The sequence below is a fragment of the Apium graveolens genome, chromosome 10, assembly GCF_009905375.1.
Source record: "Apium graveolens cultivar Ventura chromosome 10, ASM990537v1, whole genome shotgun sequence".
Taxonomy (NCBI): Eukaryota; Viridiplantae; Streptophyta; class Magnoliopsida; order Apiales; family Apiaceae; genus Apium; species Apium graveolens.
Window position 1 is genome coordinate 5,548,100 of NC_133656.1, and position 17,400 is coordinate 5,565,499.

At 32.0% G+C, this 17,400-nt stretch overlaps 1 protein-coding gene across 1 annotated transcript; it reads right to left on the bottom strand.

Annotated features, from left to right (window-relative positions):
- Positions 1-4,330: 4,330 nt before the first annotated feature.
- On the bottom strand, positions 4,331-5,374 carry LOC141689701 (uncharacterized). The gene has a single exon (XM_074494055.1). The coding sequence runs from the start codon at positions 5,372-5,374 to the stop codon at positions 4,331-4,333; it is 1,044 nt and encodes a 347-aa protein (XP_074350156.1).
- Between the last annotated feature and the right edge of the window lie 12,026 nt (positions 5,375-17,400).

Sequence of the window (17,400 nt, forward strand, 5' to 3'; positions counted from 1 at the left end):
GTGAAATTGAATTATAACTATATATAGTAGAATATATAAACATATCTTATTTACTGTTTTATCATTCATATATCATATTTTAATGTTTGAATAGTAGTAAAACAATGTAATATTTTTATATTAAGGATTGGTTAAATTTTTAATAATATTCTATGTAGGATTGTATTAGGATATTGTATATCAATTGGTATTTGAATAGTAGTAGAAAAATGTAATCATTTTTTTTATCATGATTGTATTAAAAATATACCTATTAAGAATATGGTTATTGTTAGAAATATATTATGATAACTATATAATAGATATGTGAGAAAGAGAGAGGTTAAGAAGAGAATATTGTATTCATTCAAGTGTGTATCTTACAAGATGAGACTTGAGTCCTATTTATAGGCTCACTAGAACATAGGTAGAGAAATCCAAAGGCCAAATACATGAACATAGGTAGAGAAACCCAAAGGCCAAATACATGAACTTGAAAAGCCAAAAGTGAAGAGTTATGACTTTGGAAAGTCAAGAGGTTGTTCTAGAATATTCTAGAGACATCCATATTCTAACACTCTCCCTTGGATGTCCAATTTTCAATAATCGTGCCTCGTTAAAACCTTTCTAGGAAAAAATTCATTGGGAAAAAAATCCTAGTAAAGGAAAAAGAGTACATCGATTTTGAAAAGTTTATTTCAAGTTCTTAAGTCGACGCATGCCAATCTTATGTACCAAGCTTTCAAAAACTGATGGGGGTAGCGACTTCGTGAATAGATCTGCAAGGTTGTCTCTTGAGCGTATCTGTTGGACTTCAATTTCTCCATTTTCTTGAAGGTCATGTGTGAAGAAAAACTTGGGCGAGATATGTTTAGTATTATCGCCTTTGATATGCCTTTGATATAACCTTTCTTTAGCTGCTCGATGCATGCTGCATTATCTTCGAACATTACTGTTGGTGTCATGTCACGATGCATGCCACATGACTCCCGAATGTGCTGACATATTGATCTCAACTAGACACATTCTCGACTAGCTTCATGGATTGCAAGAATCTCTGCATGATTAGAAGAGGTAGCAACTATATATTGTTTTACAGATCTCCATGAGATGGCTATATCCCCATAAGTGAACAAATAACCTGTCTGTGATCGAGTTTTATCTGGATCAGATAAATATCCTGCATCTGCATAACCCGTTGGCACTTCTTTGGATTTATTTGAATAAAATAAACCCATATCAGTTGTGCCTCGAAGGTACCGAAAAATATGTTTAACACCATAACAATGCCTCCGAGTTGGGGCGTTACTGTGTCTTGCTAATAGATTCACAGAAAATGCTATATCGGGTCGTGTATTATTAGCAAGATACATAAGCGCGCCTATAGCACTGAGATAGGGTACTTCAGGACCGAGTATCTCTTCATTTTCCTCCTTTGGTCGGAACACGTCCGTTTTCTTATCAAGTGATCGAACAACCATTGGAGAGTTAAATGGATGTGATATGTCCATGTAAAACCGTTTCAAGATCTTTTCTGTGTATGATGATTGATGCAAAAAAATTCCATTTGGAAGATGTTCAATTTGTAATCCAAGGCAAAGTTTTGTTCTCCCAAGATCTTTCATTTCAAATTTTGCTTTTAAGTAATCAACTGTTTTCTGGAGCTCTTCAGGAGTTCCGATGATATTCAAATCATCAACATACACAGCCACTATAGAAAATGAAGATTATGTTTTCTTTATAAAAATACATGGACAAATAGGGTCATTCTTGTAATTTTCCCTTAGTAAATATTCGCTTAACCTCTTATACCACATTCGACCAGATTGCTTTAATCCATATATGGATCTTTGTAACTTAATAGAATAAAGATCACGAGAGTATAATTTAGATGCTTCAGGCATTCGAAATCCTTCAGGAATCCTCATATAAATATCTTTCTCAAGGGAACCATACAAGTATGCTGTCACAACATCCATTAATCGCATTTCTAATTTTTCAATAACTATCAGGCTAATAAGATAACGAAAAGTTGTAGCATCCATTACAGGGGAATATGTTTCCTCATAATCTATGCCTAGTCTTTGTGAAAATCCTTGAGCAACTAAACGTGCTTTATATCTCACAGTTTCATTTTTATCATTTCTTTTTCGCACAAATACCCATTTATAACCAATGGGTTTAGTCCCTTCAGGGGTTCGGACTACAGGTCCAAAAACTTCATGCTTGTTAAGTGAGCTCAATTCCTTTTCAATTACTTCTTTCCATTTTGGCCAATCTTCCCTACGTCGACATTCTTCGACAGATTTTGGTTCAAGATCCTCGTCTTCCATCATTATATCAAGCGCTACGTTATATGCAAAATTTTCATCGATGATGATGTTATTTCGGTTCCATTTCTTTCCCGTGACAACATAATTTATAGAGATCTCTTCTATTTCAACATTTTCAGGTACCTGGTCCTCTTCTGGGGTTGGTTATTCATGTCACAAGTCTCTTCTGGGGTCTCTCCTTGAGATTTTATTTCATCTATTTGGGCATCATCAAATTTTGCTCCTTTTCTTTTCCGAGGATTTTTATCTTTGGAACCGATTGGTCTACCTCGCTTCATGCGAGGTCTTGACTCATTTGCCTTGATAATTTGTCCTTCAGGGACTTCAATTTTTGCAGGAGCATTTGCAGCTGGTATGTGTGACTTAGTCACTCTATTGATATCATTGAATGCATCAGGAAATTGATTTGCTATGCCTTGTAAATGGATTAGTCTTTGAACTTCTAGCTCACATTGGTTTGTACGAGGATCAAAAATATTCAATGTTGGTGCATTCCATGTAATTTCTTTCTCCAGCTGCTTATTTTCTCCCCCTGATTTAGGAAAAATTTTAATCTCTCCCCCTAATTTTGGAAAAACATTTTCATCAAAATGACAGTCTGCAAATCTTGCAGTAAATAAATCACCTGTCATTGGTTCAAAATATTTTATTATTGAGGGAGATTCATAACCAACATATATTCCCAATTTTCTTTGAGGACCCATCTTTGTGCGTTGTGGTTGGGCAATTGGGACATATACAGCACACCCAAATGTTCTAAGATGGGAAATATTAGGCTCTCTTCCGGAGGCCAATTGCAAGGGAGAGAATTTGTGATAGCTTGTAGGTCTGATGCGTATAAGTGTTGCTGCATGTAAAATGGCATGTCCCCAGACTGTAACTGGGAGGTTTGTTTTCATAATTAATGGTCTAGCAATCAATTGGAGTCTTTTAATAAATGATTCTGCAAGACTATTTTGTGTATGAACATGAGCTACTGGATGTTCAACACGTATCCCAATTGATGCACAAAACTCATTAAAAGCTTTTGATGTGAATTCTCCGGCATTATCCAATCGAATTGTTCCAATATTATAATCCGGAAATTGTGCCCTTAATCGGATTATTTGCGCAAGTAGTCTCGCAAACGCCAGGTTACGAGATGACAATAAGCACACATGTGACCACCTTGTTGATGCATCGATTAATATCATGAAATATTTAAATGGTCCACATGATGGGTGAATGGGCCCACATATATCACCCTGTATTCTTTCTAAAAATTTAGGAGATTCTGTTCCAATTTTTGCTAAGGAGGGTCTGATAATCAATTTTCCTTGAGAATTAGCAGCACAAGAGAATTCATTAGATTGAAAAATCTTCTGGTTTTTCAATGGATGCCCATGTGAATTCTCAATAATTTTTCGCATCATAATTGATCCAGGATGCCCTAGCCGATCATGCCATATAACAAAATTATTTTTGTTAGTAAACTTCTGGTTTACTGTGGCATTTACCTCAATATTTCGAATATTGGTATAGTATAATTCGGAAGAAAAGGCTGGCAATTCTTCTATAACACATTTGCTACCCGAAGTGATACTTGTAATATAAAGAAATTCTTTATCCCCTTTATTCACCGTTTCAACGTGATATCCATTTCTGCGAATATCTTTGAAACTTAATAAATTTCTTTGTGACTTTGGGGAGAACAACGCATCATTTATAATAAATTTTGTTCCTTCGGGTAGTAATATAGTAGCTCTTCCGGAGCCTTCGATCAATTTTATACTCCCGGAAATTGTGCATACATTGCCTTCATATTTATTTAAAGAGGTGAAATATTTTTCATTTTTAAGTATAGTGTGGGTCGTTGCGCTATCTACAAGACAAATATCTTCCTCTTTTGTTATATGCCCAATGCGAGAATGTAAAATTTCCATATTGCTTCAATAACAGATAAATATATAATTAGTAAGGATAATCATAAAGAGATACAATCATATACATGCGAATGTAAAATAAAGCAAAGAAGTACATCAAGCATTTTGTTTATCATCTAGGGTAGTGATGCCATCAAGAGTCTCATAAAAATCAGCGGTATCCAAATAAGTCATTGTTAGGAGATTGTCTGCATGTTCATTATCTTTGAAAACTAAATTTGCTTCAACATTCTTGCCTTTGTCCTTCAGGGACGCTTGATAAAGATCAGCTAGGTGTTTTGGCGTACGGCAGGTACGTGACCAATGGCCTTTCATTCCACATCTGTAACATTCGTTTTCAACAATCTCCTTTCTTTTATCAATATTTTTCTCCAACTTCTGGTTGGGATTAGATTTGTCATGCTTGAAAATAGGGTAATTTTGGATTTGAGATCCACGACCACGGGTTCCTTGTCCATGAGCAAAACTACGTCCACGTCCACGATTACCACCTTGTCCACGCCCGCCACCTCGTCCACGCCCATAATTGTATATTGCCGCATTCGCTTCAGGGAATGGGCGAGATCCAGTGGGGCGAGACTCACGATTCTTCATCAAAAGCTTATTATTTTGTTCAGCAACAAGAAGACAAGAAATCAAATCTGAATATTTTGTAAAACCTTTTTCACGATATTGTTGCTGGAGGAGTACATTTGTGGCATGAAAGGTTGAGTAAGTTTTTTCCAACATATCCGCATCAGTAATATTCGCTCCACACAGTCTTAATTGAGAACTTATTTTAAAAAGTGCGGAGTTATATTCACTAACGGTTTTGAAATCTTGTAGCCTCAAATGCATCCAATCATAACGAGCTTTTGGAAGAATCACAGTCTTTTGATGATCATACCTATCTTTTAAATTTTTCCACAATTCAAGTGGATTTTTCACTGTAAGATATTCACTTTTAAGCCCTTCGTGGAGATGGCGGCGAAGAAAAATCATAGTCTTTGCGCGGTTTGATTCAGATTCTTGATTTCCATCTTTGATGGTGTCCCCAAGGCCTTGTGCAGCTAAATGGATTTCAATATCTAAAATCCATGATAAATAATTCTTTCCGGTGATATCATGAGCCTCAAATTCAAGTTTGGTGAAATTTGACATATTTGAAAACTATAAAATCATGTTAACATTATATGAGTAAAAAAATAATAATAAAGTAATAATAAGATCTCATCTTATGCAAAGCAAATTCAATTAATATAAAGCAAATATAACACAATTCACATGTTATTCACATAAGAATATAATATAAAATTTAGGCAATCTAGAGCAATGCATGTCCAGGAAACTCACACACACACACACAAAAAATCATTGTCAAAAATGAAAAGGAAAGAAAAATAAATAATCTCATCCTGCATTAAGAGAAAGCTGAAAAACAAATTTAAGAAATTTGTAACTAATTCAAACTTGATATGACTACACAACCAAATAATATTATCTCAAACTTAAACTAAGATACATCCTTGTTAAGAAGCGTATTTGTTCAATTATAAGCACCAGAACTCTAAATATTGAATACTTGTTTGGCTAATCAATTAAACCAGATGACAAGAATCGCAAAGTAACATTACAAAGTCACAATATCTTTGTAAAAAGAACTGCTATATACTTTAATTCAAAAATAAATAATGAGACTTCAAGTGCAAAATGTGCAAGCGGAATTAATTAACTGTATGCATATAACAATATACATAAACAATGATTGATAGATGCATGTGATATAATGCAAACATACCGCTGGTATAAGCAGAAGTCAAGATGAAAAACGAGAGAGCACTGTGATAAAATATGAAGCTGTAATATTCAAAAAAACTTGCACACTTCAAGAACCGGAAGACCCAACTGGCAGAGAAACTTGATCGTGCTAATAACGTGTTAGAAATATATTATGATAACTATATAATAGATATGTGAGAAAGAGAGAGATTAAGAAGATAATATTGTATTCATTCAAGTGTGTATCTTACAAGACGAGACTTGAGTCCTATTTATAGGCTCACTAGAACATAGGTAGAGAAATTCAAAGGCCAAATACATGAACATAGGTAGAGAAATCCAAAGGCCAAATACATGAACTTGAAAAGCCAAAAGTCAAGAGTTATGACTTTGGAAAGTCAAGAGGTTGTTCTAGAGTATTCTAGAGACATCCATATTCTAACAGTTATATCTTATTGACGGTTGAGATTGTTTTAGATTAAATTTTTGGATAAAAGACCCGCTTATAATATATAAGGATAAAATATAACGGAAAACTGAGGGAATTTTAGAATTACATAGAGGTCCTCTATTCAAAATAAATTCAAAACTCAATCAACATCTTTATATCTTCATATATATAAAGGAAAATCTCCGGGAGCCCTATAATCGCTTCAATTATATTTGTCTTTTTTTAGAGCTCCTAAATTTTAATTCAAAAAATTGAAACTTCCTTATTTTTTTAATTTTTTTTTGCTAAATGAAACTTTCTTATTTAGATCCTATATTTTAGAAAATAAAATCCAAGTTCATATAAAAAGTAGAAATAATAAAATCCAAGTTTATATAGAATATAAAACTTCCTTATTTAGGTCATATATTTTAGAAAATTAAATACAAGTTTGTATAGAAGTAGAATTTTATTAAAATTCTATTTTATTCAATAAAAAAGTTTTATTAAGATCTTATATATATGAATATAAATAGGTTTAAAAAAAAATATATTCTTCCAATAATTTTATTAACTTCTTTTTTCTATTCGTTTTGCACGTACACGAAATTACTTCTTCTTTTAAATAATAAAGGATTTACATGTATGGACATAAATATGTTTATTACCTATATATTTATTCGTATATGGATGTTCCGCTACAATAACTCAATTTGGAGGTTAGTTAAAATCTCCGTTGATATATCTTAGATCATGTAATTTATGTTAAACTATATATATAATAACATCTACAACTTTGGATACAAATTTATGTTAAACATCCTTACACTTAGACACACAACTAAATCTATTTATTACTTGGAAGGCTTCTTCTTTATAACTTATCTTTACATCTGCACGAACGCACGAGCGTGCACTTTACCTTAATATTATCATTATATTTATGTTATTTTACATTGATTTGAATTTTTATTTAATAAATATTCATATTTTATTGTAGATATAAAGGATATACATTAAAAAAGATGTTGAGTTATTTTCTATTTCGAATACATTAATAGCAATATATTTTTCTTTTCTCTCTCAAATAAGTTAAAATAAATTTTAATTATTATAAGTTTTTGCATTTCGGATATGTTAGTATAGTTTATTTTTCTTTTCAATTTTGAATAAGTTAAAATAAAATTTAATTATTATAGATCTTTTCTTACCTAAAATTTAGGACCTAACATAAGAAATATGATTTTTAATATTTATATCCCATTTAAAACTGAATTCCGAAAAAGTGAAATTTCGTAGTTGACTTTTTGACTCCGATTCTGAGTTGATTCGACTGGACTTATTTAAGGCCACTTCTGAATTGAAGTTTTTTTCACAAACTTTTCATGAGCTATGAGTTGTTTAATCGTCAGAATCGAACTTATGGAATTACAGGTATGGCCCGAACATCGTCAGAATCGAACTTCTGGAATTACAGGTATGGCCCGAACATGGTAGAATACGCAAGTGACCCATAAAATCCGAATTTAAATAAAATGAAACTCCATACTTTATTTTATAAACAAATAAATTATACAAGTATATATAAATGCAAATTCTTTGAACATCTTGATATTTAAACAATTTTCTACATGCAAAAAGCCGAGAAAGACCCATGGTCATGTCCTCGTGGGAGTTAAAAAGGGTCGATAGACCCTCAATGTACAAATATTTATTATTGTTTGCTGTAAAGTTATTTTTTTAAAATTTTTGCTGTAAAGTTATTTTTTTAAAATTTTTGCAGGTCATCGGCTCTCGAGTGTATATAAAGATATCCAATGTAATATTCTTTATTTGTAGGGGTTTACATCTGTTTATTGTTTCAATATTTTAATTCTTTTTTCTAAATTATAATAATTTTTATTAGTATTGTATTTGACGGGAGAACGACTCAAATTAAATTTTATCGAATTATAATAATTTTTTATTAGGGTTGTGTTTGACGGGAGGCTGATCAAACTAATTTTTAAATAAATTATAATATTTTTTATTAGTATTGTGTTTGACGGTTAGGCGACTCAAACTAAATCTTATCAAAATTTTAATAATTTTTTTATTAGTATTATATTTGACGGAAGGGCAGTTAAAACTAATTTTTATCGAAATCATAATAAATTTTTATTAGTATTGTGTTTAACGGGAGAACGGATCAAACTAATTTTTTTCTAAAGTATAATATTGGTTCATGTTAAAATTTATCTAATTAGTCTTTTTTTATTATAACAAAAGTCGGGTTAACAAATCATCATAATTACTATAATTATCGACTTAAAAAGACATGATATAAATTGTGTTCATGAAAAAATATTTACGCAATTTTTTTTATGTATATTATAACATGTGTCGGTTTAATAAAGCGTGACACACAATGAGCAATAATAATGAATAAGTAATTTTTAATAATAATTCATGTTTTTCTTAAATAATCTTTATATAAAATTTTTTAAAATATTTTTCAAGGCCAGTGTGCAGCGCGGTTTTGTCGAATACTAAGAACCAAATATTATTTTTTAGGTTCTTTACCTATTCAAAATAGAAAAGAATTTCAAATTATAAGTCAAATCAAATTCAAATAATTGTCCGTGAATTATTACTTTCCATAAGTTCTTTTCACTCCCTCTGTCCCGCCAATTGTTTGCAGGGTACGGAGTTTAAGAAATATGTATAAAGTAGTGAAAAAGAGAAATAAAAGTGAGTGGAGTAGTGAGATCCATTGATTTTCAATATATAAAAAGGAGATAGTGGAGTAAAAGTAGTGTGAAAAAGAAAAAAAAGTGAGAAAGTGATGTGACTCATTTACTATTTTTGATAAGTTTTGAAATATAAAGAATTCAACGGGACATGGAGTATATTATAAAAGGAAACCATGAATTTTATCCTTTTACAAATATAAGACCCCTCTTCTTTGGTTCTATATATCCATTCGTTAATCAGTTATTCATACATCATCTCTTTGAAGCATCTCCAACGATAAAAAATTGTGTTTCATTGCTATTAGCTATAATGATTAACTATATTTAAAAAATAATTTTTATTGTTATTTTTAAATTTCAACAATTATACAGTAATCTTTTACCAAAAAGGGTTGGTAAGAAATTATTAATAAAAATTATTATATTTTACTTGATATAAGTGGAAATAATATATATACATATATGTATATATATAACATATTTAATGATGTTGTTAAAATATTTAAATCATGATAAAAATTAATTAACAAATATTACTTTTATATATTATAAAACATTTAACCAATTCTTTTTTTCCAAGCAATTTGTTAATAGTTTTTTATATAAAAATGTACAGTAAAATTATTATACAAGTAATTAATAATTTTGGTTAACAGTGAGTTTTTTATTTACAGCTTTTTGATAATAAATTTTTATAGTTAATATTACTTAAAGTTAAATATAAAATTCAATTATTAATTATATATTCAAATATAAAGATACAAAAGATCCTTCTATTTTTGTAAAACTTCATTCAATTCTAAAAATACAAACCAATTATATATTGAACCCAACTCTTGTGGCGGGAAGGTGTAAGTGGAAAATAAGCAGTTGAATAATTAATTTAAAGGGAAATGACGTGACTTTGATATAGATGATGGCCACTCATTATATCTAGTGTGCAATTTTACCTAGATGTCCCTTTTAGGATTTGCCATGTAGACATTATTGTTACCAGGTAGTTGCGCTCAGAGATGCTCTTGCATATTAATATCGGTCTGTGTCCAAGAGCACACAATAAACACTAAATTTTATAAGTTTGGTGCATTTTTATTCATGGAGTTGTTGTAAATGCAGGAGAGGACCAATCAAAATACACCAAACTCATGGGAGTTAGTGGTTACTGTGTTCCCTTGGGCACAAATTAGATAACCCGTATTAATAGTTATGGAACTTTGTTCTTTTTCAAACTTTGTTACTAATGTTTTTTAGATATTTTTAACGCTCTTGATTCATGTGTTCTCATTATATGTGGTGTATGTATGTACTGCGCAAAAAGTTCGGAGAATAACATAACTCAATATACTTCTTTTTTTGGTCAGGTGGAAGAACTCATTCTACATATTTACGGGGACCATGGTTATGAGTCACATCAAGTTACGGAGTCGACAGATCAAAGAACTCCAAGTTATAAATAACATAACCGGATGATATATAATTTTATTGAACGATTATTTTCTAATTTTGATTATTAAAATTAAATTAAATAAATAAATAGTATTATATATCCGTTAAACTACCAAATTATTAAACTACTACATACATAATCTACTTATCCTAATAAATTACAATCACAGCTTATTTTATTATTAAAAAAATAAAAAAATAATATTATATGTTAGCTAAACTACTAAATTGTTAAACTACTAAATATAATATACTTATTTTGCTAAACTACGACCACATGTTATCATATTATTATTATTATTATAAATTTTATAATTATTATATAATTATATACTTATCTATATCTATACTATATTATAATAACCGGAATGAGGTTTAATTTGGTTCAACAGTTATTCCCTAATTTTAGTTATTAAAAAAGTAAATACATAGTGTTATATCCGCTAAAGTACTAATTTTTTAAACTATTAGACTTAGAGTACTTATACTACTTAACTATGACTACAACTTACTATATTATTAAAAAATAAATAAATTGTGGTATATATCCGCTAAAATACTAATTTCTTAAACTAGTGGACATGGTAAACTTATCCTATTTAACTACGATCACATGTTATTCTATTATTTTTATTATACATTTATAATTATTAATATTTATATTAATATTTTAAATTATAAAATGACGGGATATATAATTTTTAAAAATAATAATGTGGATCCGTGCATCACACAAGATTTAAACTAGTATACTATAATAACGGGAATGAGGTATAATATGGTTCAACGGTTATTCCCTAATTTTGGTTATTGAATAAATAAATAAATAAATAGTGTTATATATCTGCTAAACTACTAAAGTATTAAACTACTACATACATAGTCTACTTATTCTCCTAAATTACAATCAGAGTTTATCCTATTATTAAACACTAAATAAATAGTGTTATATATCAGCTAAACTACTAAATTGTTAAACTACTAAATATAATACACTTATCCTACTAAACTACGACCACATGTTATTCTATTATTTTTATTATAAATTGTTAGGTCACACACACTGTAGAAGGGGGTTGAATACAGTGTTTACTACAATCAAATCGAATATAAGAACTCAAGTAACAGAACACAAATTTTATTCAACACAATAAACTCTGTTACAAAGAACTGTTCTTTCTCAGTGATGAACAAATTATCACGAGAGCTGCTAGGGTTACAAAGAATAATATCCTCGATTAAGATAACACATACAGTGTAAACCCTATGTCTGTGTTTATATAATACACAGTTACAAGATAATCTTCTAATTGATATCAAATATAATTCTGCTTCCTAATATATATCAATCAGTTATCTTTTCTTCTAAGTATTCTATTTTTCATAGAATTCTTCTCCATGCATATCTCTTTCTTGTTTTAGTTCAATCTTCTTTCCTTTCAATCAACCGCCTTCCTTATCTGAAAGTCTCCTTAAATCCTGATATTATCTCCTGATAAATATCTCCTGATAACTTAAGTTGTGATAACTTAAGTTCTGATATCTTAAATCCTGACTTCAGTATAAGTACTGATTTCCAGTTAAGTCCTGATTTGTCCTGTTAAGTAAGATCTGAAAACTAAACACAAATCATCATTAGAGATGATATCACAAATATATCTAACAATCTCCCCCAACTTGTAAATTAGCATAATATACAAGTTCAACATTTATTTGATGATGTCAAAAATATTAAGTACAAATGCATGAGAATTTGACTAGATAACTACAACTTACAGTCCTTATAGCTTTACCATCCTTAAAGTCTGATTTCAGCTTCAGTCTGTATATCCTTCAAAATTTAAGCAGTTGTAGATCTTTGACTTGGCTTCAATTTCTGATCTCTTTGATGTCAGGAGTTGTTCTGAGATAGTTCTTCAAAAGACATCTCTCAGCATATTTAAGTTCATTGACCATCCTCCTTTTAGCATTTTTCAATTCAACTGTATCTTCACCAGTTTGAAAGATAGCAGCCCTGAGATCATTTATTTTAGATTTTCTTATATCCTGATCCAGTCTGATTATAAAGGCTTTATCAGACTCTAGATTGAATTCAAGTCCCTTAATACCAGAAAATGTAGTGATGATATTTGTGGTATTAGGCTTTATTTCAACAATTTCTCCACTGTGAGATCTGTACTTAGGACAATATGGGCTGTTAGACTTTACAAAGTAAAGCCTCTTCTATATTTGAATATTTGATTTTAAATAACCTGCAGCACCATCTGTTGATCTATTTTTCACTTGAAGTAGGAATAGAACATGTTCCAGTTCTTCAAAATATTTCAATGGAATAGCATTCTTCCTAATATGGAATACCCTCCCATCTGTCATAAAGTATAACATACCATCTTCTTTCAAAACAGAGTGGTAAACCATTTGTACAGATTCAAGTTGATTCAATCTCTCAGGAGTTGTACCTACTCCTGGTTCACTCAAGGAAGTTGGATCATTGGTAGTATTGTTTACTCTCTTCTCTTTAGAACTACCCAATCCTGATTTGTCTCTTGCTTCCTTTCCTGTAACAACTCTTGCTTCAAAACCACTTGATGTAGTCTTCAAAGGTTGAGTCTGTTGAGCTTTGGTAAAATTAGGTAGTAACATCCTTGAATGTTTAACATGAGCAATGTCAGAGGTTTCCTTTTCTTTATCTTCTGATATCAAGCCAACTTGAGCTATGTCAGAGGTTGTTTGCTTCACTGTAATATCAGAATTTACTAAGTCCTGATCTTGAACAACATGAGCTCTGTCAGAGGTTGTTTGAATATCCTTTTTCTTCAAAATCAGACTAACATCTTCATCAAATTTTGTCTCCAGATCCATGATTGGCATATATACCTTTACAGGTTCATCAATTATTTCTTTGCCCTTGGATCTTGGATCTACCTCCACTTGTGATTTGGCTTTGGTTGCCTCAAAAATTGTCCTCTCTTTAATCTCAATACCCTTAGGTTTTGGAAGTTTCTTTTCAACAACAGAAGCTTTAGACTTGGAGTTGAAATTTTCTGCTTTAAGTCTAGCTTCTTCTTCCTTTAGACTTTCAAAGTCCATTCCCGGATTTTCTTTGAGAAATAATCTCTTTGAAATTTCTTCATCAAGCTCCAAATGTCCAGTATAACTTATTCTTTTACCAGTATCAGAACTTATTCTTCTCCCAGTATTAGAACTTGATCTCTGTATAGAAGTTTCAGCTATCTTTGATGAAGAACCTTTGCCTTGACCATGACCTCTACCCATTCCAGAGTTTTCCTGGTCAATATTTCCATCATCCTTACCTTTCAGTACTTGACTAGATTTGCATTTGGACTTAATCACTTTCTCCCCCTTTTTGGCATCAGCAGGTAAAAAAAGAGAGACAAGCAATTCCATTGAGGATTGGATCTCATTGAGTTGAGTTTGCTGAGAAGCTTGATTCTTTAGAATTTCAGAAATTTGATCTTGTTGCTTCTCCTGAGTCTTTTGAATATACCCAATTCGGTCAAAGGCTGGCTTGAAAAATCTGTTCTTTTCCAATTTTATATTCATATCTTGCTGGATCAGAGATTCTTGAATTTTGTTCACCTTGTCATGAGTTATTGAGTGTTGACCTTGAAGGTGCCTTGTACTCAATGCAGTAACTCTCAGCTGTGCCTTGAAATCATCATTTATCAGCTTTTCATCAGCTTTAGCAAGGTGCTCAGCAAGAATTTTTTCATTAGGAACAAAAGTAACTTTGTTCCACTCCTTAGTCCACTCCTTTCCTCTAGGAGTTTCACTCCAAGGTACTGGTGCATCCTCTCTAACAAACTTCTTGATCAAATCAGCTTTGTTAACTGTTTGTTGAGGTGCATGTTCTGAAGGACTAGCTGCATCAGCATCTACATTTGTAGCAGCTTCACCAGTAATTTCAGCATTGTCAGCATCAGAACTTACAGAGTCTGCAGTATCAGCATCCTTTGATAAAATAACAGTATGTGAGGCTATAGATGCTTCAACATCATCCTCTAAATTATGATCTGCAACTAAGTTTTGATCAACATCCAAATTTTGATGCCCACCTAAAATCTGATCTTCATCATCTAGATTCAGAACTGGTGTTGATGGAATATCTGCATTGAAATCAGCATTCAAAATTGGTATTGTTGGTGGAGTGAGTTGAGTTGGTGGAGCTTTCTAGTACAGAACCTCAGGCATAACCAAGTTATGTAGGTCTATTTCAGCACTTGTACCTGGGTCTTCAACATGTACTGGATTAATGATAGGAGTCACAGGAGGTGTAGACACTTGCTCTGGAATATCCTCTTGCTCTTGAATAGGAGACTTTGGAACTTGAGTAAAGTTTGATTCAGCTGTGGGAAGTAATTCAATGACTATAGGTGTTGTTGGGATCAGAGATTCCTGACCCCTTCCTTAGCTGCTGCTTCGAGAATTTCTTCAGTGTGTGATGATACACTTACAATCATCCTGGCTCCTTGCTTTTTAAGTCTCTTTGCAGAATTAGAGACTTTGGGAGCTTCATCATCAGAATTTAGCTTTCTAAGACTTTTGAGGGGCCTAGAACTCCCAGTTTCAGTATCTTTCTGAGAAGAGATCTTCTCAGCTTCTACAACAACAGGTTCTGATAATGGAACCTGTTCCTCAGTATCTGACTCATCTCTCAGAATAATTCTCCTTCTCTTCTGCTGAGACTGAGGTACAGTCTTTGTCCTCTTGGGTTTGGAAGATGAAGGCTTCACTGGATGTACTGAAGGTTGAGGTTGAGAAGTTTGAGGTTGGTGAGAGATGGTATGTTCTGATGGCTGTTGTGTTGGCTGTGATGTGTTGGTGGGTTGAACATCAGGGTAAACAGATGTGTATGTTTGTGGATCAGCATTTACCAAGATCTGTTTTACTGACTGAGGAATCTATAAGGGTCTCAACACTTGTTTCTTATTGTCAGCATTTAACAAATCATTAAAAGCCGTTTTTGCAAGTTTAAAGGGTGGAATTAAATCACTGGTAGGTTGGGGTTCATCACAACAGAAAGTATATATAAGCTGACAGAATCTAGCAAAGTATACTACATTCCTATCCTCTGTCATCCTATCCCCTATGAAACCTAGCACAACACTTACAAAATCAAAATGAGTTTGATGAATAAGGGCATACCCGATTTGCTGACTCATGATGGGAATAACATCAAAGTTGGAGCATTTATTGGCGAATGCCTTAGTGATACAATCAAAGAAAAAGCTCCATTCCTTTCTGATATTTGATCTTTTCAGTTGACCCAGCTTTCCCAAACCTTTCTCATAGCCCAGTCTCGCCATAAGCTGCTGTATGACAGGATCCTCCACTGTTGAGAATGTGCAACCTTCAGGTAAGTGGAGAGCTTTACGAACTGCTCCAGAAGTAACCACATGCTCGACAACTCCTGATGTGAAAACAATGCTTGGAGTACCAGTAGCACCACCATCATCAAAAAGCCCAGTTCGCCAAAATGTCAGCACTTGTTGGCTTGAAATAGTTTGAGGTTGGGTTAAAGTATACCCAATCTCACTATAGACTAATAAATCTTGCACAAAGTGCAGATCTGATGGAGCTTCAGCCTTATTCAAGATTGCAGCATAGTTATTTGGTACAAACTTGGCTCCATCAATAATTAAATCCTTGGGCGCCATCAGAAATAAGTGAGAATTTAGTTTGCCTGAAAGGTGTTTGATGAAATGTCTGTATAGAAACCGTCAGAAAATGTGAGAGAGAATAAGAAAAGAGAGAGAGTGAGTAGAATAAAAATGAACATAAAAGATTTGAAAATCTTTTATCTCTTTTACTTAGACACCCCACGTGACAGCAATTAATGAGTAGTGGAACAGACTTTTAACTTGTCAGCCATGCAACAGTTACGACAAAAGTTAATGGGCATGGTAAATAAGTAATGATTACTTTGCACATTCAGTTTAAAAAAAACTGTTCCCACTAAACAAATGATTATTACTGCTTTAACTCACATAAACCAATATTCTGAGAAAATATAACCGTTCAAGTAATGACCAAAAATAAACCAAGTAAATAAATACTGCCACGTCAGCATCAGAACTTGATTATTATCAGAATTTAAAAGTCATCAGAATATGGCTTCTTAACTCGAAAAGTGATTGTTTATTCCTGTAATTCTTCACACAAATACTGATATGAGTACATCAGAACTTAATCATCAGAACTTCCATCAGAACTTGTCCTCAGAATTTATGTAACTGACACTTAAACTGTTCATCTAAAACAATATTGATCACCACAATAATTTTCATCATTCATAAGGAGTGTAAGTGTGTGCATTTAGCTAAATATCAGACAAAGAGTAAAGTCTGATTCACTTCAGTACATCTTAGAAATAAGGCATAACTAAGAACTTTGCTCAAAATATGTCATTATTCTGAAGTCTACTATAGAATGAGTTCATGCATGAGTCCACCTCAACTGTTTTGTGCTCATTTTATGCATCTTTTGAAATTCCTTTATACAGTGGCTTCTCAGTGTAAGTGAGTCACGACTACTTATCAGAATTTATGCTGTTATCAGAGTATATCTCCAGTAATCAGAGAATGTGAAAAGTCACCAAGAAAATTTATTTTGCTTTTCTAATGCATATTACTTAATACCAGCAATGCACTTGGGTCTTCCCTTCCATATTTTTACTCTAGATCTCAAAGGAGTACCTGATATTTATTTCTTTTCTTTTTCTTTTTCTTTTGATAAGTGAGGTTTATCAACACTTAGTACATCCATAAGATTTACCAACA